Source organism: Oryx dammah, unplaced genomic scaffold, assembly GCF_014754425.2.
Source record: "Oryx dammah isolate SB20612 unplaced genomic scaffold, SCBI_Odam_1.1 HiC_scaffold_26, whole genome shotgun sequence".
In the NCBI taxonomy this organism is placed as follows: domain Eukaryota; kingdom Metazoa; phylum Chordata; class Mammalia; order Artiodactyla; family Bovidae; genus Oryx; species Oryx dammah.
In genome coordinates, this window is record NW_024070210.1 from 40,885,634 (window position 1) to 40,913,146 (window position 27,513).

The window sequence follows — 27,513 nt, forward strand, 5'->3', positions numbered from 1 at the left end:
ATCCATGATCCCAGGGCACAGCTTGCAAAAGGAAACTCTCCAAAATGTGTCCAAGAAGAAAAGGAACTACAGGAACATGCCTCTGTAGCCACAAACTTGTATCTAAGGCTACTGACTGCACTTTGAGCTCTCCTCAGTTTTTTCCTCTGCACCCTCACATCTAATTGGTGCCAGGTCTGAAGAAATTTGTTCTGTGGCTCCTAATGCTTCTCCCTGCTTTTCTTTTCTTTTTTTTTTTTGTTTCAAAGTAGTTTATTTAGGGGTTCCATTTTCACTCCTCAATAGATTTTATGTACTTCTCATATGCTTCTTCACTCATTAGTTCATCTAGTTCTGAAGGGTTACTGAATGTCAACTTGATCAGCCAACCATCTTCATAACAAGACTTGTTGACAAGTCCTGGATTTTCTGCTAGAGCTTTATTAATTTCAGTTACTTCTCCTGATAGAGGAGAATAGAGTTCACTAGCAGCTTTCACACTTTCCAAAGCACCAAACTCCTCTTGTTTGTTCACCTTTGTCCCAACTTCAGGCAGACTACAGTAAACAACATCTCCCAAAGCTTCCAGACAGCAGAGCAGGGCCGGTGCGCAGCGTCCGGACGGCACCAGGTCGCAGTCCCCAGGGCCGCAGCGAGCAGGGCGCGCTGGGTGCCGAGATGGCGCGCAGACTGCCGACCGCGGCCCGCACATTTCACACCGCGCGCAGCGCCATGTTCGCACCCCTGCTTTTCTTTTGCAACTCCATGAAAAACCTTGTGTGGTCCCCACAAGACACCAGCAGCTGGGTCCCCTGGGACGCCTGAGAGCAGATCTTGGTGTGAATAGAAGCCTTACCTGTGCAGTTCCCACCACTTCTGTCCAGTTCATAGCCGACCTCACATTCACAGCGGAACAGGCCAGGGAGGTTGTGACAAGTTCCAAAAACACAGATGTTTGGAAGAGAGCACTCATCGATATCTTGGGGAGCAATGGAAAGGGGGAGCAATTAAACTATTGTTCTTGCCAAAGAAGCTACCTAATGTAATAAGGCAAGTGATGTTATTATTAAGAAAATGAAGACTATCTGACATCAATCTAGGTCCTTTTCCTATAGGCTTTCAGATGATCTGTCATCTGTTAGGAAGTCTCCTAGGTGAGAACTTCCCTTTTCTCAGCCCCTACTACATGCCAAGCAGAGGGCTAGGCATTTCACATATACGTTAGCCCATTTATGGTGTTTTATGTGGGTCCACATCACTTTTGTAAAGGAAGAACCAAATGAGCCCACCTAAGACTAAATTCTTTGGTTGCTCTCATCTCTATATTCTTGTTTTGGTAGTGAGTTAAAATTTTAAGAACCCCAAAGTCTTTGTGGTAACTTTTATCATCAGTTTATATAGTCCTCTGTGTCCCTAGTACTATGGTGTGTGTTTGCAACTGCTGATGGAGATCTAAAAACTGCAGACGCATTTTCCAGGCTTGGCCCTGCCTCACGTTAACATTCTGCTTGTGCACAGAGGCACATTTTCAGCCTTGAGACTGGCTTTTAATAGCCATGAGCATTCTGCCAGTGATGATTTATATTAAGAACAAACAAACAAACAAAACCTTCCCTTATAGCATTAAGGGAAGCAGAACTGTCACTGTGCCCATTTCTGCTCCCAGAGGTGGCTCAGTACCTGTTTTCCTTGGATGTTTGCAGCAAGAAAAGTAAACAAGGCATTAGGCACATGATCAAGAGCATTATTAGTTTCTTGCCTCAGAGGAATTTTTTTTTATCAAACTCTGCCTACTTCATATAAACTGTGTGAAGAACACCCAATGGTTTCATAACAAAGAAAAGTATTTACCTAGAACTATATGAGGGAATCAGTCTACATGTCATAGCTAAAGATTAATTTTTGAGTTAATGTCCTAGTAACAGGCAACAACTATTAGTTGAGACATTAATCAAGGTCTTGTTTAAACTTCTACTGTCAATCATTATCATATGTTTATTTCTACTGAAATCTTCTCAGTTTACTGTGGTCACTAATTCTCAATGAGGGATGATAATGTGCTTAGATTTGACAAGCGTGGGTAAAAGAGAAGAATCTTGTGTTTCCTGGTGGGATCCATCCTTAGCCAACAGGTTCTCAGGACTCTTCCTGTCTGACCAGCACTTCTCAGAAAGACAGGGCCTTATGCTAAGAGATGTTGTGACATATGGTATTATCCCTAGGGACCCCTTACTGAATGGATTTGCAAAAGACTGTTCCATGTTATATGTATTAGATATTTAGAGACCATCTGAGACATAGCCAGGACATTATTCTATGGACAAGACCATTCAGTCTGCTGATATTTTAAAACCTTTATTTCTAAAAACCAAACCATAGCAGAGATTAAAAACTGCGTTCCCGTATTTAGAAAGAATCCTTCTCTATTAGGGCACCAGCACTTTGAGCTCTTTCCCCCAGCAATGGGGATGAATATGCTGCATTAAGTTGGTTATCCTCATTCTCCCTATGACTAAATGGGTGTGCTCTTGCAAACCACCTGGCCAAAGTTGGATGTGAAGAAGCTTAGGGCCAAGAAGCTGAGATTTTTCTCTGCACAAAGAGAAGTGGTCTGGCTGGACACCCAATCTCTACACAAACTGAACCGACATGTTAGATGGGAAGCCAAAACACACCTTGGTGTAAAAAACAAAAAAAAAAACAACAGACAAAAACCACCAGGAACATTTAAATAACCTAATCTCATCCAGCCCAGGGCAGCATCCCATCAGTTACCTTCACAGGCTTTCCCATCAGCACTGGGCACAAAGCCCATGTCACATTCACAGCGGTATCCTCCTGGGGCATTAAGGCACTGGCCGTTGCCACACAGATTTAGATTCTCAGAGCACTCATCAAGATCTATAGCCAGAAAGAAACACAAGTTACTCTTTTTAGGAGCTTTCTGTTGCTCAGTTCTGAGAACTTTTATACTTGTGAACTTCCATAAGGTTCACCATAATTTCTACTTGAAACATTGAAACTCACTTTTCTCTTTTGAATGCCAATATTAAATATGTAGTGAACATGGGGTTCAGAGACAGAATCCTTAATGCTAAGTTATCTTTTTTTTTTTACTTTACAATTCTGTATTGGTTTCTAGTGAGGTACAGTGGGTAATAAGTTAAAGGGATCATTCACATTCAGGCTTCTGCAAGCAGGATAATCAATGTGAGGATATATCCATGGCAGGAAATAACATATCATGGTTTGTGCCTGATTCTCAAAATCCAGGCTCAGATCAGACAGGCAGCAAAAGACCTAGAATAGCAGCTATTGAAGAGACCAAAAAGTCCTATCTACTTAATATCTTCTGAGTTTTGCTAATAATCACAGTCATTAAACATCAAACACACGAACCATACATGCCCGGTACATGAAACTTGGAGTATTTTCTAGAAAGCGATGGGAGGTTTGTGATGACAAAACTTTACTGGGTTAAGCAAAAACAATTTCAAATATGATGAAACTTTTAGTGAGTTAAAACAAAATCCAGGCAAATCACTTACTGGGCCTCAGCCTTTTTTATGTTTAAATGACTTCTTGTGAGCAGAGTGCTCAGGGTAAATTAATGCTTCAGGTCATATAAGCAGCTATGCTACCTAATGGCCAATGAGAAATACTCCTCAGTATCTTATTTAATGCCAGTGCCCTGGACTTTAAAAAATGCTGTCTGTATACATATGGTCCTAAGTGTATCATCTCTTTCTACCATGCTTCTAATCATATATATTTAAATATATGTGACAGTCCACATTAATTCTATGACGATGCATTAGGACTGACAAGAAGATGTCATTAATTAATATGTGGTAAAACTGGAAGTGAATGAACTCCTTTGAAAGCAGTTATGAAATTCTTACTTATACCAATGTGGAATGATCACAATGATGGCTAGAGGGAAAAAAAAAAATATGCTGATAATCTGCTCCAGAACATCTCATTTCTTTTCTTCACATAGGTTCCTATATCAAGTTCACCCTTGGGTTCAATACTGAAAACCAGTCAGCAGTGAGACACAGGCACAAAAATATCAAGGCTAAGGTTTACAAAAGGTAGCATGATTTGTTTTAAACTCATGACATCATTACATACAGTGACACATATATCAACTATCTAACTATATATATCTATGTAAATATATATTTAGTTTCTGAGATCTCCCTGATTGATTCAGCTACAAATTTCCATTCCACAGGAATGTCATTTCAAATAACTATTTTCTGTTCCAAATTGTCTATAAACGACCCAGCCTTCAAAAAACAAGTGATGGTCTGTCTTAAGGACATGGAGCACCTTGCTTTTCTGACTCTGCCCTTTACATAGCTGTTTCCAACACGAGCATACCTGTACAAGTGAAGCCATCGCCCGTGTAGCCCTCCTTGCAGAGGCAGCGGTAGGAGCCCATGGTGTTCTTGCAGTCTGCGTGTTGGCTGCACATGTGGGTTCCATTGGAGCATTCGTCCAGGTCTTAAGGAAAGAGGTGACATGTCATTACGAACAGAAACTGTGACATTTAAAATCAATAACACACATGTTAAATTTTTCTTTACAGGACTGAGATTTTCGTATCTATAATCCATGCAGTTCATAAGAAGCAACTTCTTTTTTTTTCCAACCCACCAGTGCACTTAATGCCATCTCCAATCCACCCGGGGCTACAGCTACATTTGAAGCTTCCTGCTGTGTTGGTACATACAGCGTGTCTGTCGCAGTTGTGCGCTCCAATTTCACATTCATTGATGTCTGGGAAAATAACCAGTGGGTTAAAAAGAAAAAAAAAGTTTAGCACAGATGCTAAATAACTCAGCAATATTCAAAAGTTGACTTGCTTTTACACTTCTGACAGTGTAACAGAGATCAATTCAGCACTGACGTTCATATTTTACTTAAAACGAATGATGTTAAACTTCAAGATACAAAGAACAATATGATGCTACTTCTTATTGTTAACTTTAACTATTTTCCATTATTTTAAGTGTCCAGTTACCGCAAAACAAAATGAAACCTCATTCCAGTTGAAGATCTCAAAAAAAAGAGTGAGCTGCCTAACATTCTATTAATGCTCATGGTCATATGTTTCTATTCCCAACATTTTCACTAAATTAACTACAGAAAAATGATGCACATTGCTTTCGTATCTTATATAGACAAAGGAATACAATGTTGGCATGTTAGAAAACGTTTTCAATCCTATTCTATAAACTAAATATATTTAATGTTTAAAATGTAAAACATTGTACAATAGTGTAATCACACTTTACTTCTATAAATATTTCACTTTAGGTATTGCTAATTCAAGCATTTATAGAGAATATTCCTTAAGGTAGTGTGTGAACCATCTTTTTTGAGTCCTAGCACTTTGGGACCCAAGTCTTCCTGAATATTTCTTGTAAAACTCAAATCAATTCAAAAGAGATTTTTCAGTAAAACAAGAACCAGTCTAAGGTCACATAGTTAAAAGACTCTAAATTCTCAAAAATTCTCCATTCTTCAAAATTCCATTTCCAAATGTAATCAAGATAGATTCTGTAATACAGAAGTGTTATAGAAGAGAATATAAAGCATGAAGTGAAATATTTTTTGCTTCCTGTGATATTGTGATTTATAAGAAGAAATACATATTAGGTCTTTGTCCTGTTTCTGGCACAGAACTCCTAAAACCCTTGGAATTTCCTAAGTGCTAAGAGTGATAAAGGTGTCTTTTGTTATGTTAATGAGGCAACTTTTGGAAAGCGCTTCAGGATGGGGCTGGTTGCCAAGAGAACCAATCTCTGATTCAGTTCAGTTCAGTTCAGTCACTCAGTTACGTATGTCCCACTCTTTGAGACCCCATGGACTGCAGCTCTCCAGGCTTCCCTGTCTATCACCAACTGCTAGAGCTTACTCAAACTCATGTCCATCGAGTTGGTGATGCCATCCAACCATCTCATCCTCTGTCATCCCCTTCTCCTCCCACCTTCAGTCTTTCCCAGCATCAGGGTGTTTTCCAGTGAGTCAGCTCTTCGCATCAGGTGGCTGAAATATTGGAGTTTCAGCTTCAGCATCAGTCATTCCAATGAATATTCAGAGTTTCCTTTAGGATTGACTGGTTTGATCTCCTTGCTGTCCAAGGGACTCTCAAGAGTCTTCTCCTGCACCACAGTTTGAAAACATCAGTCCTTGGCACTCAGCCTTCTTTATGGTCCAGCTCTCCATGAACAGTATGGAAAGCCTCCTCCTGAGTTACACACTTTAACGCGCTGTGCTCATGCTCAGTCACATCCGACTCTTTGCAACCCCATGGACTGTAGCCTGCCACGGTCCTCTGTCCATGGAAGTTCCCAGGCAGGAACACTGGAGTGGGTTGCCATTTTATACTCCAGGGGATCTTCCCCACACAAGGACTGAACCTGCGTCTCCTGCATTGGCGGGTGGATTCTTTACCACTAGCGCCATCTGGGAAACCCCTATACACTGTTATAGTAAACTGATAGATCAACTGAATAAACTGGTTTCCTGAGTTCTGCATGGTACTCTAGCAAGTTAATCAAACCTAAGGAAGGAGTAATAGGAGCTTCTGATTTATAGCCAGTTGGTCAGAAGCTCACGAAACAAACAACCTAGACTTGTAATTGGCATCTGAAGTGGGCATAATTGTATGGGACTGATCCCTTAACCTGTGGAATCTGACACTATCTCCAGGTAGATGGTTGTCAGAACTTGAGCTGAAAAGCAAGACAAGGAGTTGGTGATCGTAACTGGAACTGGTACCAGAATCTTATTTCCCCAAATTAATCCATTATATAATGAAAAACATTATAACCTCATAATCAACTTTTTCATTAACTAAGAACAAGAGCTCTTAGGTATGGATGGATACTATGACTATATGGAAACCAACATTTAACACAAAACTTAGATCAAGAAGGCAAATCTTGGCATATGAAATGTTGCAAGAATTTTCAGCAATCACTTGAAGAGTGGCATAAAAAAAAAACGGGGCAAGCAACTAATGTTTACCCTTTTGTTTACTTAAGAAGCCCAATTAGATGGTTTGAAAGTGTTTGGAAGCATGCTATTTGCCAAATGCTCCATCTGCAGTTCTGAAATGGTCCTGAGATCGTTTGGCTTCTTTATAACTTCTAGAGCAAACACAAAATACAATAATGCCATTTTTTCCTACAAAAATACTTTGCAGTATCACTAATAAGTGAAATGAAAACATGCCTGGAAGAATGTCCTTATAGTGACAATGTATTGTGTGGGTGAATTTTAAAGTAACCTTGGCAGCCACATGAACCTACTGAGTTATTAAGGCAGGTCAAGGGAGGCACATACCAGGCAGCTTTAAACTTGTGACTGGGAGCTTTAACCAACTGACTAATTGAGCATGGCACATTCCAAGGAAATGAGGGGGAGGGCCAGCCGAAGGATAATAGTGGTAAATAAGCAGGGAATTCAGGAAAGTAAGCCTGAACTCCAGGCTCCTAGGCAGGGCCACGGACACTTCCTTCTTCCTCAGATGATCACTCCCTGCAGTGTTCTGCCTTAATGGCCCATCTCTATATGTCCTGATCTCTGAGTTAGGCAGAAACAATGAACTGCCATTGCCTAAGAGTTGAAACCTCCAGATGTTTAAGAATCAAGGAATTTTCTAAGTGCAAAGAACTTAGGATATGACCTTCCTAATCCCCAATTTCTCAGAGGAGGAAACAGAGGTCCCCAAAGGCATGGGAACTTGCCAGGGCCCCAAGGTCAGTGAGAAGAGCCCGAGGCACCTGGGACTCAGTTTCCCATTCCCTGTTTGATGCTCTCTGTCTTCAGCCACGGCTGCCTTATATCAGGCTGACTTCTTCAGTCACATCAGTACTTTGTTCTAAGTCCTGATGAGAAGTCTGCTTTCAGATATCTTGGTTGAGTATTAATAGACTTACAGAAATATTCACTCATCTTTTCTACTAAGTACAATTTTCAGAGATGATCCATAGCCTGTCAATATGGTAATCCCGTTATCTTTTCCTTTTCAATTTTCTAATGACCAAAGATAATCTTTTCATGTGGGTTTTTTTTTTACCTTCCATATTTAATCTCTATTAAGAAAATAACTACTTTTTTTTTAAAAAGGAGAGTCTCCCTTCATTTTTTTTTGTTTTTTACCATTAACAATATACAAACATAAATTTCTAATGCAAGAAAATATTTGCAGTTTCACCACAATGTTTTCAAGGCAAAAAGAAATTATGTTTGCAAGAGGAGGCCATGATTTGTGGGCTTTGGAATAGAAGGAGAGAGAGTAAGTCAGGAGGCCATATTCAATTTTCTATTTTGTGAATCTTTGCATAAGTTGTTATCTCAATAGCTTACACTACCGGTTTACAATAAATGAATTAACAAGACTTGGTCATAAAGTCTAAAGACATCACTGAATAAAAGTTTTCTGCATGTGTGTGTGTATGTGCGTGTACACACCAACTATTATTCATTAATTGCTTCCATGGAAGACTTGGGCCTAAGACTGTACTTCATTGTAAAAGCAAACAGAAGGGGAAACTGAGCCATAAGGGAAAGAAGCAAACAAAAACACCGTATTCAAACACTCTACTCTTCAATAATACGAAGGAAACAAAGCACACGCTTGCCAAGAACATCTCTTTCTGCACAAGTGTTCTCTTTCCCCCACAAGTTTGCTCCAGACAGAAAATTCCTTTTTAAGATTAAGCACAAGCCAAGAAAAGCAAAGAAATTCAAATTTAGGGCTGACAATGCAACCTCCTTCCCCCTTACCAAAGCTCCCTCTCAGACACTCCAAGGTCCCGCTGGCATGGCTCTTGTGAAGAGCAAAGGTGTAATGTGGGCAGACCCCATGCCCAGGCTCGGGGTGGGCTCCACTTGAATCTGACACTAGAGAAAGAGCCTGTGCTCTGAGCTGCTCTGGCCCCCTGGGACACCCATGTAGGGAGAGGCTGTGTCACCCACTCCAATGCTTGCCTTCCTGCCAGCTGGGGTCAGTCTCTGGGCATCGAGTCCAGCAGGGCTGGCACGCTGTGGAATCTCTGTGGGGAGGCAGTGGGGAAGGGGACCTGAGAGTGAATGGAGAGGCCAAACGTGAAGGCTACTTGCATTTTTCAATTTGGACCCACATTTGAGCCAAGATTATTTAACTGAACACCCACGGAGTTTTCACAGGCTACCAGCCAGTGGAGGACAATTAACAGTGATAAGGAGCTGGAAGGAAATGAGGGCAAATTTTCACGGAGGGCTGGTGGTTTTGAAGTATATGATTCTCTTTCATGGACTACACCCACAGCAACATGTCTCCTATGTAAAGCAGAAAGACTGAAATGGAATTGCCTAGCAATCCCGCTATTAAAAAATTTTTTCTATGGGAGTATAGTTGATTTACAATATTGTATTAGTTTCAGGTGGACAGCAAAGTGAATCAATTACACATACACATATATCCACTCTTTTTTTAAAATTCTTTTCTCCTATGGACCATTACAGAATATTGAATTACTCATGCTATTTTAACTGAAAACAATCCTGATTTTAATCACATGTCTGTAAAGCAACTATACTCCAATAAATAAAATAAAATAACTGATATTCCAAAAAAACAATTGTCTGCTTTACTCACTGACTGACTGAGTAAGCATGTGATAGGAGGTGGTCCTAACAGATTAGCATGAGAAAGCTAGGAGCCACCAAGGATGGCACCTAGCAGAAACTCAGTTTTCCTTCTTCCAAACTGCTGTCTGATCATAACTGTGTAGAATGAGAACCAGAAGAATCAGAATGAGAGTCAGAATACACATTCCTTGTATGTGTGGACCACAGGAAAACCTGTAATCCAGCCCCCAGAAGCCAAGGATTGAAGAGCCATATTCTAGGTTACAAGAAAATGTCTCTTCTCCTTTCATTAAATCGAACATTCCCCTCAGCCTTATCCACAATTTGAACAAAGCTTAAGGAGCAAGAAGAAACCCTTAACATCTGTGTGGGCTGGGAATGTAAGTCAGTGGGTGGATTCTGAACACTGCTAAAGTGATTGGGGGGAAAAACATGTTTATTTGTTAAAATGGAAACAATCAGTAATGACAGGGGAGCTGAAATATTTAGACAAAGCTGTAATGGAACCCAGAGGACATTTTTAAAGTTCTCATGAAACAAAATTACTCTCTATGAAATAGCATACATATTTTAATGACTCCTTTATAAGGTACTCATTTAAAATATACATATACTTATACATGTACAGAAATATATAAGTAGATATATTTCTTTTATCTATCATCAAAATATATTTCCAGGTTTGTTCTTCACTGTGATTTGTTGCAGGGCTTCTTATCCCATTAGGCAAGATACATATCTCTATTTACATTAGTTGCCTGGGACATTATAAACACTTTTCTTTAACGTACTATCACCAAGGTAACCTGATGGTATTCTAAGTTGTAAGTGACACTAATTTTAAACTAATAGCAGGCTAAAAGAGTCCCAGTTAGATGGGATTAAAAAAAAAAAAATTTGGCTCAGATTTTTAAAAACTTGTTTTTAAGTATACCAAACTTGCTGCCAATTCCTGTTTGTGTAAGTCATTTCCAATCCAATGTGATACCCTTGGTTGTTAATAGCAGGATTTACAGAGAACCTCTTTTTCTTCCTGCCCTAAGGCACCCTCTCCTCCATCCTCCACTGCAGGGCTTCTAACCCAAGGGGAACACTTGCATAACTATGGAGCACCCTGGTGATTTTCCCAGAGCTCCTGAACCAGTAAAAGAACTAGGAATAAAAATCAGAATTCTACTCCATTACATGAGAATATCATATGCCATGCTACTATGATATCAAAAGGGCCATGAAATTCAATTATTCTCCCTACAGTACTAGCTGAATTTTATGCAATTGAAAAATCATTATAGGCTATATATAATTTGAAGTGGGAAGGGGGATGCTGGCCCTTAGGGAAAGATACAGAATATTTCTTGGACTTCAAATACATGTTTCTGTTTATGAGATTTACTAAAAGACTGCTCTTCTTAATGTAAAACTGGGGTCATCTCATTTAATGTGGAGTACACAGCTCTTGTAACTATAGCCTAGTGTCTGTATAAACTCAGTTACAAAAAACAAGCCTTTTAATGTAGAGAGTAAGACTTTCCTTCTTAAAACTGATTTCAAGCATCTTAGTAAACAGTATCACAGAATTTTGCTAGACTAGAGGTTATGTTTTTAATTAAAATGGCCTCTAGACACTGCATCTATGTGACTCATTTTATAATGACAACAATAACTACTATTTACTAACCAGATATTATATGCCAAGCGCTGTGCCAAGGACATTATATACATTATACCTTATTTACCTAAAATGGTATTAATGTTGCATGAACATTTAAGCTTTCTTCATGGTAAGAGATCTAAAATAGTCAGCCTCTGCACGTGCCTCTTTAGCTGAAATTTAGAGTATGAAATTCTAGAGATCTTTTTCACACAGGGAATGAAGACTGTCCCACTGGATTAATGTCTCCCTTCATAAGTATCATGGTTCTCTGGGTTGAATTTCAGTGACTTCAACTTGGCCAAGCAACAGTATTAGCCTCTACTAGGTAAAATGAAATACACAACCGTCCTACCTTCCCTTGTGTTACTACCAGACCAATACCCCTTACCCTAAGTCTTAAATTGTTACTGAAAGCTAAAAATAAATCTTAAACCACACACATGCTGATATAAGCATCATTTGTACCCCAGGGAACACATGAGGACTAGAGATTTTAAACTCTGTGCCATGTAACAGAATGGAACCCTAGTCATGCTTCATATGAAGACTAATATAGTGACAGGAAAGCATTCTAGCTACATGCTTCTTTTTATAACTTGGCTAAAACCTCTCATTTTTTGAATGAACAGCAATTTATTGGTGACATCTGTATATCTATATTTTTGAAATCCCATTATTGAACAGTTTAAAATGATAGCACATATATTGGAAACTTTCTTGAAAAAGATTGATATAACTAACATCAATTAACATCACCAATCAGCAAGTATTTTAATGTTTAAGTCACAATGGCTTACCAAACTGGCTTTTGAAATTAAAGTCTATTATTTGCAAAGAAGTTATGCGGTTAACTAATTCAAGCCCACCATGGTCTCCATGATGTGTGGTTTTTCTATTTTATTTTAAAATCTATTTATTTTTGGCTGCGCTGGGGCTTCATTGTTGCACCCCGGCTTCCTCTAGTTGCGGAGAGCAGGGAGTCTAATTGAGGCGAGCAGGCTTCTCACTGCGGTGGCTTCTCTTGTCGCAGAGCCCGGGTTCCAGGACGCATGGGTTTCAGTAGTTGCGGTGCATGGGCTGAGTTGCCCCAAGGCATGTGGGATCTTCCTGGATCAGGGATTGAACCGGTGTCCCCTGCATTGCCAGGTGGATTCTTAACCACTGGACCACCAGGGAAGTTCCTTCATTGTGTCTTAAATTACGCTAAATCCCATAATCTGTTTTATTACTATAGGTGACTACAGTAAAACTTTATTATTCCATGTACTACTCCATCATTGCCTCAAGTTTGAAAATCAATTAACACTTAGAAACAACATTATTAACTCAGAGTGACTTCCTCCATTTGATGTTTAATTGAATAATCTCCTACAAATATTGTGAAAAGACCTTCTTTTGTGCTATTAAACAAGCAAGAGTTATGGTTTAATTACCACTTCATGAGATCTACAGGAATCTATAGGGCTAAAGCAATTTGATGCATCAAAAGCACACTAATTTAAAAATAATTGAAGACTGATGAGAACTGATGAAATATATGAATTGTAGGATATGTTTCTTCAAAAAATAATTTCACTTATAAAACATTAAAGAAAGAGTTGACAATGGAGGCTATTGGGAAAAGTTGGCTTTAATAAAGAGATATGAATGTTTAGTAATTATCATGTTAACTACTTTGACATAAAATGCTATTTTTAACCTCATAAAATGTTGATATTTATAGAGTTATTTATGGTGGCAATTTTTCTCATATGCCTTTTTTCATAGGTAAAGGGGGGGGGAAAAAAAACCTCAGCTTAGAACCAATCTAAAATGTGACAAGTTTCAAAGAAGTGCAGGCTAAGTTAATGAAAAATGCAGTATAATGAAAAATGCTTTATAGTGCAATTAAAATATTAATAGTTTTTAAAACATATATTGCTCTGTAATTATGGTAGCACTCTCTTAACCACTAAAGGTTTTATTGTTTAGTTGGAAGAAACATACCTGTACAGCCTGTTTTTCCTTTTTTGCCTGAATAGCCCATATCACAGTGGCAGATAAATGAGCCTTTGGTGTTTTCACAGGTTCCACTTAGGCAGATATTTGGATTCAGATCACATTCATTGACATCTGTAAAATACAGATATTATTAATACATGTAACCATTTGTTTGATATCACTGACAGATTCTCCCCGAGATAAAGCAACTATGACAAATAAATAGAAAAGATGAAATATTTTCACGCAAATAAAAGTATATTTACATAGCTCAACTACATAACAATTACATAGCTCAATGTTTTCTATACTGAAGGCTAACCCTGCAGACTGGCTTTTTGTCTGGACCACAAGAAGGAGGTCAAATAATCAAATAAACTGATTCACTCTAGGTCTGGTCCTCAGTCAGAGCCTGTTTCTCTGACAGTCTGGAAAACTTTTTAAAACAGCACATTCTATTGCAAGATGAAAACTTTAATACTGACTGCATGATGCTAACATTTTAGTTCCATATTTTGAAAGAAAAGATAGATGAACTAATAGTCTAAGGGCAGATGGTTACAAACTCTACAACTTTCCCCAATTAAAAAATATCCTTTTTTTTATGATATTCATTTCTTTACTTTGAATGACATGACTTTAATTTTGAGGACTTCACAAATATTTGGTAAGCATTTTCAACAGATACAAATGTGATATAATTTAAATATTTGTAATTCTAGGCTCTTGTTTCTGACCATGACGGAGTAATAAGAACCAAATTTACTTCTCACTTAAAATAAAAACAACAAAAAAGGACAATATAGACAATAAAGACAATGATCAATCAGAGAAAGAAACTAGGTGGATTCTACAAATGCCCGATTACTGTGCAGGGAGTTTTAAAGCAATAGCACAAGGGGAGGGTATGGCAGATGGAACCAGGAAATGTCCATGAGTTGGGAGAGATGAAAGTGGAAGGCCAGGGTAGCCAGAGTTCATAGTGCCAAGAAAAGAAAAGAGATGCACACACATACACACATACAGAATTACAGTGATCTGCGGAGGGACCCAAACAATACCCAGATAAGTAGTGACCAGTATATTCATGTAAGCAAACTCTTAAATCTGGAGGAAGCATCATCCAAAAGAATTAGAGGGAATAATCATCAGAGTTCCCAGAAGGTGCAGAATTGTATTTGTTCTTACTGGCCAGACTGGAAAACCTCGTCATCTACAGGGAAGTGAATAGAGTATCCAGGAGGATCTTGCCTTGGCAATAGAGAAAATGAGCCCAACCAACGTCTGCTTCAAAGCAAGACTTTGAAAGGACCTATCTGTTTCCAAATAATTTAACTATGTTCCAAAAAAAGCTCAGAAATTTTTCTAAGAATTCAAATACATTCAGGACCTAGTGAGGCAAAATTACAATGTCTAGCATCCAATCCCTGGAGAAGGAAATGGAAACCCACTCCAGTATTCTTGCCTGGGAAATCCCATGGACAGAGGAGCCTGGCAGTCTACAGTTGCAGGCAGTCTCAAAGAGCTGGACATGACTTAGGGACTAAACCACCACCAGCATCCAATCAAAAGTTAACAGGCATTCAATGACAGAGGAAAATATGGCCCATAATAAAAAGGAAAGTTGATTTATTGAAATGGACTAGAATTGACGTAGGTAATAGAATTAGTTGACAAGGACCTGAAAACTGTTATTGTAACTGTATTCCCTGCATTTAAAAAGCTAGAGAAATGATTGGGCATATTAAGTAGAGACATTGAAGATACCAGAAAAAGACCCAATTAAACTTTAAAAGGTGAAAACTACAATGTCTGAGATTAAAAATATACTGAATGGAATTAAAGGCAGATTAGATATTGCATTAAAAGGTCTGACAGATTTGAAGACAGTAATAGAAACCCTCCAAAACAATCAATTCTAGAATGTATTGCATTCTTGTCAGAAGTCAATTTTGCTGCCTTGCAAACATTTGAAAAGCCAAACTCTAGGTAGAGCAAAAGGAGGGTTAAATGGCCAAAAATAATGCACAGACATAAAAGAAATGTCCCTCTGGAGTTGACCAAGTCTTAGCTCAGTCCATATAACATACTGACTAGAGCATCACAGCACAGTCACAAGAAAGATGCTTCTTGGAATGCTAACTTTGGAATACTACTAGTACTGTGCTGTTAAATATTTTCACTTTTCCCATCGGATATAATCACTACTGAAACAAGTCTATGTAATACAATAGCACTTGTGAATAACCAGCAATTTGGAAAATCCTGTTTTCTTTGCTTACCTACACAAGTCTTCATGTCTTCAGATGCCATGAATCCATCATAACACAAGCACCTGTACTCTCCAGGTATGTTTGTACACTGACCACCATCACAGATATTGGGGTTATCTTCACACTCATCAATGTCTGTGGAGAATAAAGCCAACGATGACATGTTGTTGATAAGGGTTCCATTCATCAGTGATGAAAAAGTTAACTGACCCAAGTCAGGTAAACTCAGCCTGCTCGCATAGGACTATTTGCTCTGAAATCCAAATAATGCTTTGCATAAATTATCCCATCAGGTTATCTTGGGTAAAACAAGAGAGAATCATTTTCAAGATCTACAACATACAGTTCAGGATGGAGGTCCACATGCTCTTAAAAGACCATCTTTTAATTAGCACTTTTATCTCTGATATAAACATCATTTGAAAGATCATCAATCTTATTTTTCTAACTTTCAAATTTAAATGCCTAAGTCTCTTTTTGCTGTTTTATAGATATTTTAAGATAAAAAATAATGCTGAATATAAGCCTATCTACTTAGATGTAATTTTAGCATAATACCTATTTTCAAATTTTAATTTTTATAGCCAAATTTACACCTAGTGACTTTAAGGGAGATTTTACTAGGTCCAATAACATAATTGTGGTTCCTAAACCTAAGTTTTCTTCTTAACCTGAGCCAAAATGAAAACTTATATTACCCACTTCATTTCCCATCTCCGACTACATGGCTCTTCTAGCCCAGGTGATACAGTAGGAAGTATAAATTATATCAGCAGTTCTCAAATTTTAGCATGCATCCAAAATCACTTGGAAGGCTTGAGAGAACAGATTACTGAGATCCACCCACAGGGGTTTCTGATTCAGTAGGTGTGGGTGCAGAGGGAGGGCTGAGACTTTGCATTTCTAACATATTCTTGGTGATGCTGATGTTGGTTCAGGGAACATACCCTGAGTAGCACTGAAATAGGCCATAAGATCAGATTCTTAAAATTCTAATCAATGAAGAAAATCTATTTTATATTGCACTTACTGAGCATGTGCCAGGGACTATGCTAAATGCTGTACATATTCTTCCATACAATCTGAACCCCATTTTGTAGATGAGGAATCAGATGTCAAGGATCTTCATCAAGGACATACAGCTAAACCATGTGACAAAGCAAAGACTGGAACTCAGGACTGTCTGACTCCAACGCCCAGGCCCTGAACCACTCCCTGTAGGGACCTGTTATTGAGTTTCCAGGCAGCTAAAACCTACTTACCTGTGCAGGACCTCTGGTCAGGCATCAGTGCAAATCCTGGCTGACAGCTACATTCGTAGCTACCTTCAGAGTTTGTGCAGAAGGTCTCACAGCCACCGTTCATTATGCTGCATTCATCAATGTCTAAGAAAAAGGAAAATAATATTACCTTCCTCTATGTGATGATGGCCCATGTTTGAATTTCTCAGGTATGTATGAGTCAAGTAAAACAAAACAAAATACAAAATTATAAGAGCCTTCCAGGGCAAGTGCAAGTCTCTGTATCATTTGGTTCCTTCAACAAATATTAACTGCACACTTACTGTGTGCTAAAGAGTTCTAGAAAAACATCTACTTCTGCTTCATTGACTATGCCAAAGCCTTTGACTGTGTGGATCACAACAAACTGTGGGAAATTCTCAAAGAGATGGGAATACCAGACCACCTGACCTGCCTCCTGAGAAATCTGGATGCAGGTGAAGAAGTAACAGTTAGAACTGGACATGGAACAACAGACTGGTTCCAAATTGGGAAAGGAGTATGTCAAGGCTGTATATTGTCACCCTGCTTATTTAACTTATATGCAGAATACATCATGAGAAACACTGGGCTGGAATTACACAAGCTGGAGTCAAGATTGCCGGGAGAAATATCAATAACCTCAGATATGCAGATGACACCACCCTTATGGCAGAAAGTGAAGAACTACAGAGCCTCTTGATGAAAGTGAAAGAGGAGAGTGAAAAAGTTGGCTTAAAACTCAACATTCAGAAAACTGAGATCATGGCATCCGGTCCCATCACTTCATGGCAAATAGATGGGGAAACAATGAAAACAGTGACAGACTTTATTTTCTTGGGCTCCAAAATCACTGCAGTTGGTGACTGCAGCCATGAAATTAAAAGACGCTTGCTCCTTCGAAGAAAAGCTATGACCAACCTAGATAGAATATTAAAAAGCAGAGACATTAGTTTGCCAATAATGGTCCATCTAGTCAAAGCTATGGCTTTTCCAATAGTCATGTATGGATGTGAGAATTGAACTATAAAGAAAGCAGAGCACTGAAGAATTGATGCTTTTGAACTGTGGTGTTGGAGGACTCTTGAGAGACCCTTGGACTTCAAGGAGATCCAACCAGTCCATCCTAAAGGAAATCAGTCCTGAATATTTGTTGGAAAGACTGATGCTAAAGCTGAAACTCCAATACTTTAGCCACCAGATTTGAAGAACTGACTCATTGGAAAAGACCCTGATGCTGGGAAAGATTCAAAGTGGGAGGAGAAGGGGATGATAGAGGATGAGATGGTTGGATGGCATCACTGACTTGATGGACATGAGTTTGAGTAAGCTCTGGGAGTTGGTGATGGACGGGGAAGCCTGGTGTGCTGCAGTCTATGGGGTTGAAAAGAGTCAGACACGACTGAGCGACTGAACTGAACTGAACTGAACCATGTGCTAGAGATGAGACCCTAACAGTGAATGAGATGGACATGCTTACTGCCTTTATGACACCTACACTGTATCTGGGGAGTTAGATGAATGATTAAGGATACAATATATGGTGTGCCACGTGCACTGCAGAAGTACTGGGTGCTAGAACACAGCTCAGTGACAACAGTGGGCATGTGGGTGAAGTTCTCTGGGTCACAGATTCTGTTACAAACTTGACGCTCAGTTTGGCTGAAGTTCCAATCCCCGTCAAAGGCCTGAGTTGGAGTCCTGAGTTGCTTAGGGCCATGCGTCAGAAGAATCTGGACTGATTCATGATTTTGGGTGGAAACCATGTGAGACTTGGCAGTTCCACAAGGGGTATACCCCAACGCAGGCAGAAACTGGCGGTCTTCTACAAGGTTTCACTTTGACTCTAAGCACAATAAAGCCACAGGGCTTTCTGCGCCACTCTTCCCAGTACAACTAAACCTCCCCAGGGCCAGCCACAAAGCAAAATGCCTGTCCCACAAAACTCCATTTTTAAGGAGTGCCAGACCTGGCTTCTATTGCTCTGTGAGCTATAAACATACTATGGTCTTCTTCCCAATAATTATTCTTTGGAATCTGAGCTGCTCCAAACCATCTAAGGGCGGAGATCACACCCTGTGCCTTTTGTCTTTCTCCCAGCACTCATCAGACTGCACTTTTTTCAGGCAGTCGGTAATCACTTGCTGATGTGCCTGGGTGTGCACGTGCAGAAACAAAGCATATGCTACCGTTCACTAGTTAGATCAGTGGGGGTCAAACGGTGCTTGCTGGAGCTAAAACATTCTACAGTCCTCACTGAACTCGTTCTTTAAACAGATGAGGGAGGCCAGATCCAAAGATTGTAAGCCACTGTGAGAAGACTTTTACTTCCAGGAAAACTGCAAACATTAAGTAAAAGCAACTAGTGATGGAGATGGAACTCAGAGAACATGGCTTGAGTGCTTTAGAAAGATACTAAAGAAAATAAGAAATAGCATAAGCTACAGAACTTACCAACACAAAACAGCCTGTCAGGGGTTGAGTGGTAGCCAGGGTTGCAGGCACACTGGTACTTTCCTATGAGGTTCACGCAGCGGCCATGGGGGCAGAGGTGTGCGCTCAGTTCACACTCGTTGATGTCTGTTTAAAAATAAGAATAGCAAACATGCAGCCATCAGCCTCTGACTCTGACTAGGATGTGGGCCGAATGACCAGCCCCAGGTCAGTGGTCTTCCTCCTTACCTATACACGCTGAGATGTTGGGGGCCAGCTGATGGCCAGGGGGACATTCGCAGCGGTAACTTCCCTCAGTGTTCAGGCACACGCCTCCTCGGCACAACAGTGGATCTCTCTGACACTCGTCGATATCTGCAACACAGAAATGACCCCTGTTGATGATGTGGGAGGTGTCCTGCCCCAAACTCCCATGACCTGGGCAGTGCATTCAGCACCCAGGTGCTGGAAGTCCTGGCTGCTAGTGGCTCACAGGTTCCCTTCTTGAGAACTGATACCCACCTCACTCAGAAATGGCTGGGAGGTGAGAAATTATACCTCCTCCCATGCTGGGGGCTGCTCATAGCCGAACTAACAAGGGAGTATAAAATCTCAGCTTCCTGCCCTTGAGTTGGGACAACTCTTGGGTGCTGTTCACGCTTCAAGGCCCTTGTGGGATCAGGTTAAAGCTAAAATCCAGCCTAACAGTTTGCTTCTATTCCTCCCCTGCCTTAAGTGGCTTCCCTCCCTTTCTTACAGGTTTCTCCTAAGAACACTAAAAAAAAAATATCCCCATCTCAGGCCTATTGCTAGGGAACCTGATCTAATACAACTATCTTAATCAATCTCCTTTTAGAGAAGTGATGAATAGAAACTCTAGGATGTGACTCCTAAAACATAGCTTGTGTTTGAATTGTTCTTTCTTCCCCGGGTGTCTATTCCAGATCATTTCTCAGGGACCTACAGACCACCTACCACCCCACAGCATGAATTCCCTCATTCCGTCTGTATGTCAGTCTCCCTTCACCACAGACCAATGCCTGACTCACTGGTCAGGAGACCAGCACACTGGGGGAGTAGGGAGAACCCACACAGGCGATGAGTCACCCAAGCAGCTTGGCTTGTTTCTTCCCTGGGCTGATCCAGTGGTCACGCACTCACCCATGCAGTTCTTCATCATCATGAATCCGCTTTCATAGCCTTCATCGCACTTGCACTCAAAGTCCCCGGGGGTGTTCACACACTGGCCTCGGCCACAGAGGTCAGGGGATATGCGGCATTCGTCGATGTCTGCGCAGAAGCGGTATATAGGCAGCAGGTGAGCATCAGAACAGCTTTACTCCTTGTGGCCACATGTTAAAGACTAAGAGCGCCCAAGGGTGTCCCTCCAGGGTGAACCCCTCACTGACCTGTGCAGTTCCTTTCTTCAGAATCCAGAGCAAAGCCGCTATCACATCTGCACTTGAAGCTGCCAATGGTGTTTCTGCACTTGCCGTGGGTGCACAGGTTGGGAACCATCTTACACTCGTTGACGTCTTCAAGAAAGATGAAGTGTGGGACGAATCCATAAGTGATCCATTAGGGGAATCCACACCCCATGTGAAACCCAGGGAGACACAAGGGCTTGATTTAAGGTCTTGGTCATACGCTTTTTAAAAATGTGATGACTATCAGAAATAGGACTTTGTAAACAGTTTTAGACTTCTAAACGTCTCCATTTTAGAAAGTATTATTAAAGAAGTAAAGAGCGGGTTTATTTGGCCTTCTAAAGCCCAGAACACTATCTGATACATACCAAACACTGAACTATTTGCTGAATGGATGAATAAAAATTCTAAAGTCTATAGTCTAGTGTCTATATGTAAAGTAAATTCTAGTGTCTATATGTAAAGCATGTAAAAGATTTTCAAATAGATTGTCCTATAGCAACCAAATTGAGTATGTAGTGGAATGAGACATTCATTTATGCTTCCTGACACTTTTTTTATACCTAAAAATAATTTCAAAAGAGATGTCATTTATAATTTAAATTATTTATAAATGCTGTATACTATTTAAAACACATTCTAAATAAGGAGTACTGATTTAAAATATTTTCTCAAGGTTTCATTAATACAATTAAAGTGTACAAGTATTTCTTATGTATGTGGGGACTGTACTTGTAACATGTGACTTGAGTTTCCCTTTATAGGGGTCTTTCTTAAGCAAGACCTAGAGCTTAAGATATCATTTCTACCAAATGTTATGAGAGACAGAACTGGCAGATTAAACCTCAGGAACATCTAGTCCTTCCCTGGCAATGGACCACCACAACCTTTGAATTCAAGTCACCTAAGTTTCTCTGAATTTTCTTGAGAGACATGTAAGAAGGCCACCTGGAAACTGTCTCTCTAGACGGTACAACTTTATCTCTAGGACTTCTTGAACCAAATGCTCAGTAGGAAAAAAGTCTACACTTTTTAAATTACGGATGGTAATATTTATATACTCACTTCCCATTTTTATAAGTTCATTTAATTGTGAACCATAACAAATAGGCTCAGACACAATGGGAAAGTGACTTAAAATTCTACACTGGGAGCTAAAGTTGGGCATCCCTGAATAACTGGAATATTGAGTAACCAATTATGATTTTTTCCACATGCTGAAGTAAACACGTTCTTGTATCATGGTGCATAAAATGGTAACTCAATTTTGGAATTAGATTAAATCTGTGACTTTTTTTTAACGTGAGTTTTATGTTTAGCAAAAGCAGATAAAATTTGAAATATCTTAAGTCACTGGAGTGTGTTTGCTACAGGAATGAATTTCGGTGCATTTGGACAAGGAGGACCTGCCATCAGGTTTCTCACACCATTATGTATACTCAGGTGGACCACGGTGACATGAATGCCTCAAATGAATACTGCAAATACATGAACCACAGATGACAAGATAAAGGTCATCTCTAGGGCCTCAGCAGATGGCTTAAACATTTCCCAAGATTTTTCTTTCATTTATGCTTAGCTTTAGGATAATATCAAAATCTACTATAATACTTAATAGTGACTAGATGGGAGAGGAAAGTGACCACAGGAAGCCCCGAGAGGCAGAAAAAGAAGTTTCGTAATGGAGTGAATATTTTGCCATATAAAGTTCAGAAAGCAAAGAAGGCATCCTGAGATGATGATCCAGGGATGACCACGTTGATATTTACTGTAATTCTGCTGGCAGAACTCTGCACTCCTGAAAAGGCATCCTATTGACCTAAAAGAAGAGCAATCAACCACTGAAACCACTGTACCTTTGAAAAACCGTTTGCCATTTGTAATTTCTTTTGTGGCGAATCCGGGTCCTCTGGGGCAGAGCTCCTCGTACTCAGGCGTGTTTCTCATGGGACATTCCTCGCACTCCTCGGTGCCCCAGGCTGCCCCGACCGAGCAGCAGCAGGCGTCCATACGGTGGCGCCCAGCCACGGGCAGGGTGCACTCCTCGTCCTCGTACCTCAGGAAGCAGGTTTCCAGGCGGATATCTGCCCGAGGGAGCAAACAGAGGCAGGCTGAGGAGAGCTACTCTGTTTTCGCTGCCTCAAACAGCCAGCGTTGTGTTAGGCCAAGTGGAATACACACAGTAATTTACTATAAGCTTATTGACTGAAACTCATTTTTTTTTTCCTCAAAGGCTTTGTGGTGGGTTTTCCTGCTTCATAAACGCTTGCTGGCAGCTCATATTTTTTTGCATCTCCTCTTGTGGCAAGAATCCTTTCAATGTTAGGCATTTTCTGATAATTCCCCAGAAGCAGCAGTGTTCAGAGAAATCGTGCAATGCTCTTTTGGGAAACGTATTCCTCATTATCCAACCAGGCTGATTACCAATGCATATACTCTATGATGTCTTGACATTGCTCTAGCTGAAAGCCAACTGCAGTCTTTATTGTTGGAAAACATCTCAGCTGGCTCCAGCACCCTTTCCTCAGATCCACTTCATTTTTGGAGAGGTAGAATGGTGAACTCTGAAATGAGAACTGCCTTCCTTGTGATTAGAGGGAGACAGCAAAGAAGAGCCATTGACTCCTCTTCTCAAGTATTTCTTTCACCTCAACATGTGCTTATGTGCACATTCTTCTGTGTACATGTGGGAATGTGGGCTTCCTTTAATGCTAGAAAGCTATGGAAGCCTTCTGTGAAATTCTACATTTGGGTTGTCTCTATTAAAATGGTTAATTTCAAAATGAATCCTAGACTAGACACTGAAGCATCTTTCAACTTAAGAACCTGGAAAAAGGTTCTCATTAGATGCTGAATCCTCCTAAACAAAGAAGCAAAGGCTCAAAATGGGATTAACTGACATCCATAGTTATAAATTCCAGCTTTTATATTCTGCATTGCTTACATTATAAACCATAAAGTTTCACATCTAAAGAGTGATTAATCCTAATTCATAGAGGAGCTGTATCTTTTAAATGCATGCCACTCTTTCAACCACCCACAGTGGCCTTTCACTAAAGATGCTCTTCAGGGTCACACAGTTTCAGATCCACAACGTGGCTGAGCATCATTTCTAGAGTCATGGACTCCAAAACCAGTGATCCAAAGGATGTTATTCCTGGGAGTCAGAAGTCATAACAGTAACACCAGAAAAAGCACAAGACTCCACATGCATGACTGTAGGATCTCAAATCTGCCGCCGGTGAATCCACAGGGCAGGTTTCTAAAAATCAAAGTTTTGTGTCCAGTCTCTTCCACATCATTGTCACTTGGGTTCTAGCAGTTGCCATGGAGAGTCACACCATGGCTGATGGAGACAACAGCCCTCGTTCCCTCAGGTTCACTACTCAGGCTGTTACAGTCTTTACTGCTGATACCCACAGGAGTTTCCTGAAAAGACCTGTCTTTCTGGCTAATGGCAGGCCTGCCTAGCAGGCTGAGGCTACAGTTTCCAATTAACCAAAAATGTTCTCCTTACTGATCACCTAGAATTCTACATCCATAGCATATGGAGGACAGATTTAAGAGCTCTAGAATAATAGTTGTGATGGTAGCAGTTTAATAAATAATTACATATCATTAAAGAACTGTCAGGTTCCCCACTCTTTATAAGGAATAAAGAGCTGAGTCAGGAAGGCTATTTGTCAAGGAAACCACTATGAATGCTAATAGAAATGCTGAATTTGGGATGCATGTGTGTCTGTACTTGGAACTGAATATTCAGCTCTCTCTTCTGAGTTCTGAATAATTGTTAAGAAATGTTCATTAGAAAAGTAATGAGCTCAGTATTTACCCAGGCAAATCCTCCCTGTGGCATCCAAAGTCATCCCACTGGGACACTGACACTTAAATGATCCCTTGGAGTTAACACACAAGCCATTCTTGCAGACTCCTGGGAACACTTCACATTCATCTATATCTATGAAGAAAAAAAGAAAGCACGAAGTTAATACCTCTGCATAGCGCAAGTCTACTTTATTCCATTCAGGGAGTCATATCCCCACAACTGAAAAGGCCATTTTGAACTTAGTAAGTAGAAAACTAGTTTGCTTCTAAATAATTCATATAGAATTTCTAGGATGTTTAAAAAGCAACCAGATAGAGCTCATCCATTAACAAAGATATTATTGCTTCTCTATCAGTCCCAGGGAGTAATTTTTGAGTTGTAAAGACAGGGAGTTTGTGGGAGTTCTTAGAGACAAATTTGGGCACTACAGACATCTCAGGTAAGGCTCCCAAGTGAAAGAAAGTGAAAGTGTTAGTCACCCAGTCATGTCTGATTCTTTGTGATCCCATGGCTACAGGCTGCTGGGTCCATGGGATTTCCCAGGAAAGAATACTGAACTGGGTAGCCATTCCCTTCTCAAGGGGATCTTCCCAACCCAGGCACTGAACCCAGGTCTCCTGCACTGCAGGCAGATTCTTTACCATCTGAGCTACCAGGGAAGCGCTAAGGCTCCCAGGAGCCATTTAATTAGCTTTACTAGACCAGATGGCTGGAATTAAGAAAAGAAACAGAAGTCTGATCTTTCAAATTAGCAAAGAAGAAATAGCTTGAAGATAAGCACAGAAAAAAAATCCACCACTGGGGAATATGTGCCGCCAATCAAAAGAGTCTCCTTTGAGAGGTGCTGAGATGTCCCAAGAAAGTGTGTATCTAGTTCTAACTCAGCAATGGTCTCGAGCTATCCTGTCAAAGCCTTGGTGGTTCCAGCTTGGGTTGGAGAGAGCTGGAAGATGCTCATGTTCATTCGTTCATCATTCACTGCCTCGGTCTCAAACATATTAGCCCTTCCCAGTCTGCTTAAGGGAGAGCATTGTGTTCTCTGCACTGTTTTTGGAAAAATACTCACCATCAAGTTAACCCAAAGAAAGGCACTTACTTGCTAATGCCAAAAAGGGGGAGCATTAGTCAAGAAACTCACACACACTGTGTCTCTATTTAGAAGAAATAACTTTCCAAGCCAGGGATGTTGAAAAAAAAAATTCTAAATCTTTCCTTATAAGAGAAATAAATGGGGAGGGGGAAATTTACCTTTTTGGGGCTGTTTTGCTCTGGGGCCACTTGTATACCAAAATATGCTGCTGAGGTCAGATAAGTTATTAACAGTGGGTCTGGACCAGAGAGAGGCCAAAGGATTCAGTCATCATTTGGAAAGCAAGCTCTTGGGTGGGGGTTGTAGTGTTCCTCTTTATTTTAGCAGGGAAAAAAAGTTCATTTCATTCCACATATGGGACTAATTGCTGTTTTTAAAATTTTTCAGCTGCTGTGTCATGTCAGGTTGTGTTAGTCACCCTGACCTATGTCTGTCTACCCGGGACTCCATGAGAAAAGAAAAATCACAGGAAAGTAGAAAGAATCCATGTAGACTCTCAAAAATGAGTCAATAGAGGTGTGTCTTTCTCATCATACATAACCATGAAACAAACAACAATAACAAAAGGATCCAGGACAAAATCAAGAGAAATGCAAGTTTTACAGCCTCATCACAAACTTCCTTTTTTTTCTTCCCTATAGATAACATTTTGAAATTGTAGTCACTCAAAACTACGATCAGCCTAAATCATTTTCAAGACATTCTGCCCTTTGGCCGTAGAGCTCTGATACTGGCAAGAGCACACATGCTTGTGAAATTCACGTCTGTTACAGGTTCGGCAGTTCTCCTTATTTTTTTTTCCCTTGCTACATATTTCTCACTGGGAAGTTACATGACAGCTTTATGCAGTCCAAGTTAATTCAAGCATTCTTCTTCATGCATGCAGAAATTTATGATTTATAAATAATCATAAATACCTTCACACTGTGTTCCTTTAATTCTTGAATAGCCTTTCCCACATATGGGATCTGTATCAAAAAAAACAAACAAAAAGCAAAAAACAAATCTGAGATAACAATATCCAGACTTTATGAGACAATATTAGAAACATGGCAGAGGCCCTCTAACATGGAATTGATTTTATTGCTATGAATAATTCTGAGGCAACAAAGTGTCACTGAGACTGTATAGGTGAGGGAGAAGAATGAAATGTCTCCTTGAATAAAGCTTGGTCCATCTGTGAGATTCTGAAAGACTCAAAGATACCCTAAAGATCACACTATGGTGATGACTAAGAAGGAAACTGACTCGATTTCCCTCTTGCTGCGACCCCTAAAACATGAATCATACTATTGGACGACTGTAACATAAATGTGGAAAACAAAGTCTAGAACTGGCAGGTCTCAAGCCCTGCAGCAGTCGCACTATTACCAGTTCACACATTTATATATCCAAGCACTGAATCAACAGAATCACTAGCAAGGATCTCAAACCTCAGTTTTGCAATAACTTTAGTCGTGAACTCTGGTTCCTTTACATCAGTATTTTTTGGGGGAAGAAAACCTGTGCCTGTAAAAAGCTCAGGACCCTTAATCATGAAGTTCCGAAGAGAGCCAATAAGAATTGCTAATCTGGGAAAGCCACACCAGATAACTACATTACAGTGTGGTGATAGAAAAGAATAAATTAACCAAATCACATAAAATCATTGCCCGTGACACTTCTCTAATTTCCTACACAGCAACATGTTTCACTGAGGTCATCAGAATGAAATCTTCTATAATTCCCACGTGAACTTAAATGAACAAAGTTCCAAGTAAAATGCCCAGTGAGCAGAGAGGCCACGGCAGCCGCTTCTCTTACCGACTTGGCATGGGGTGCATGGGCTCCCCCAGGCAGCACCGAGGGATGAACAGCACTGGGACTTTAACGTGGCTCCGTTGATGTTGATCTCACACCGCCCATCGATGACAGTCTGCCAACAAGTGCCCTTGATGGTTT

The 27,513-nt window shown here is 40.2% G+C and overlaps 1 protein-coding gene and 1 pseudogene across 1 annotated transcript in view; both read right to left on the reverse strand.

The window, feature by feature from the left end:
* The window catches only part of FBN1 (fibrillin 1), a 273,407-nt gene that overhangs the window by 73,791 nt on the left and 172,103 nt on the right, over positions 1-27,513 (reverse strand). Inside the window, exons 22-36 of the mRNA XM_040226469.1 lie at positions 27,376-27,513; positions 26,490-26,540; positions 24,489-24,614; positions 22,513-22,740; positions 20,639-20,764; positions 20,391-20,519; positions 19,479-19,604; positions 19,251-19,376; positions 16,800-16,922; positions 15,547-15,672; positions 13,271-13,396; positions 4,642-4,764; positions 4,366-4,488; positions 2,755-2,880; positions 836-958 (exon numbers count right to left, since the gene is read on the reverse strand). Of these exons, the coding sequence (XP_040082403.1) occupies positions 836-958; positions 2,755-2,880; positions 4,366-4,488; positions 4,642-4,764; positions 13,271-13,396; positions 15,547-15,672; positions 16,800-16,922; positions 19,251-19,376; positions 19,479-19,604; positions 20,391-20,519; positions 20,639-20,764; positions 22,513-22,740; positions 24,489-24,614; positions 26,490-26,540; positions 27,376-27,513 (1,920 nt within the window). The remainder of the gene's footprint in view (positions 1-835; positions 959-2,754; positions 2,881-4,365; positions 4,489-4,641; positions 4,765-13,270; positions 13,397-15,546; positions 15,673-16,799; positions 16,923-19,250; positions 19,377-19,478; positions 19,605-20,390; positions 20,520-20,638; positions 20,765-22,512; positions 22,741-24,488; positions 24,615-26,489; positions 26,541-27,375) is intronic.
* LOC120852958 lies at positions 228-713 on the reverse strand (annotated as a pseudogene).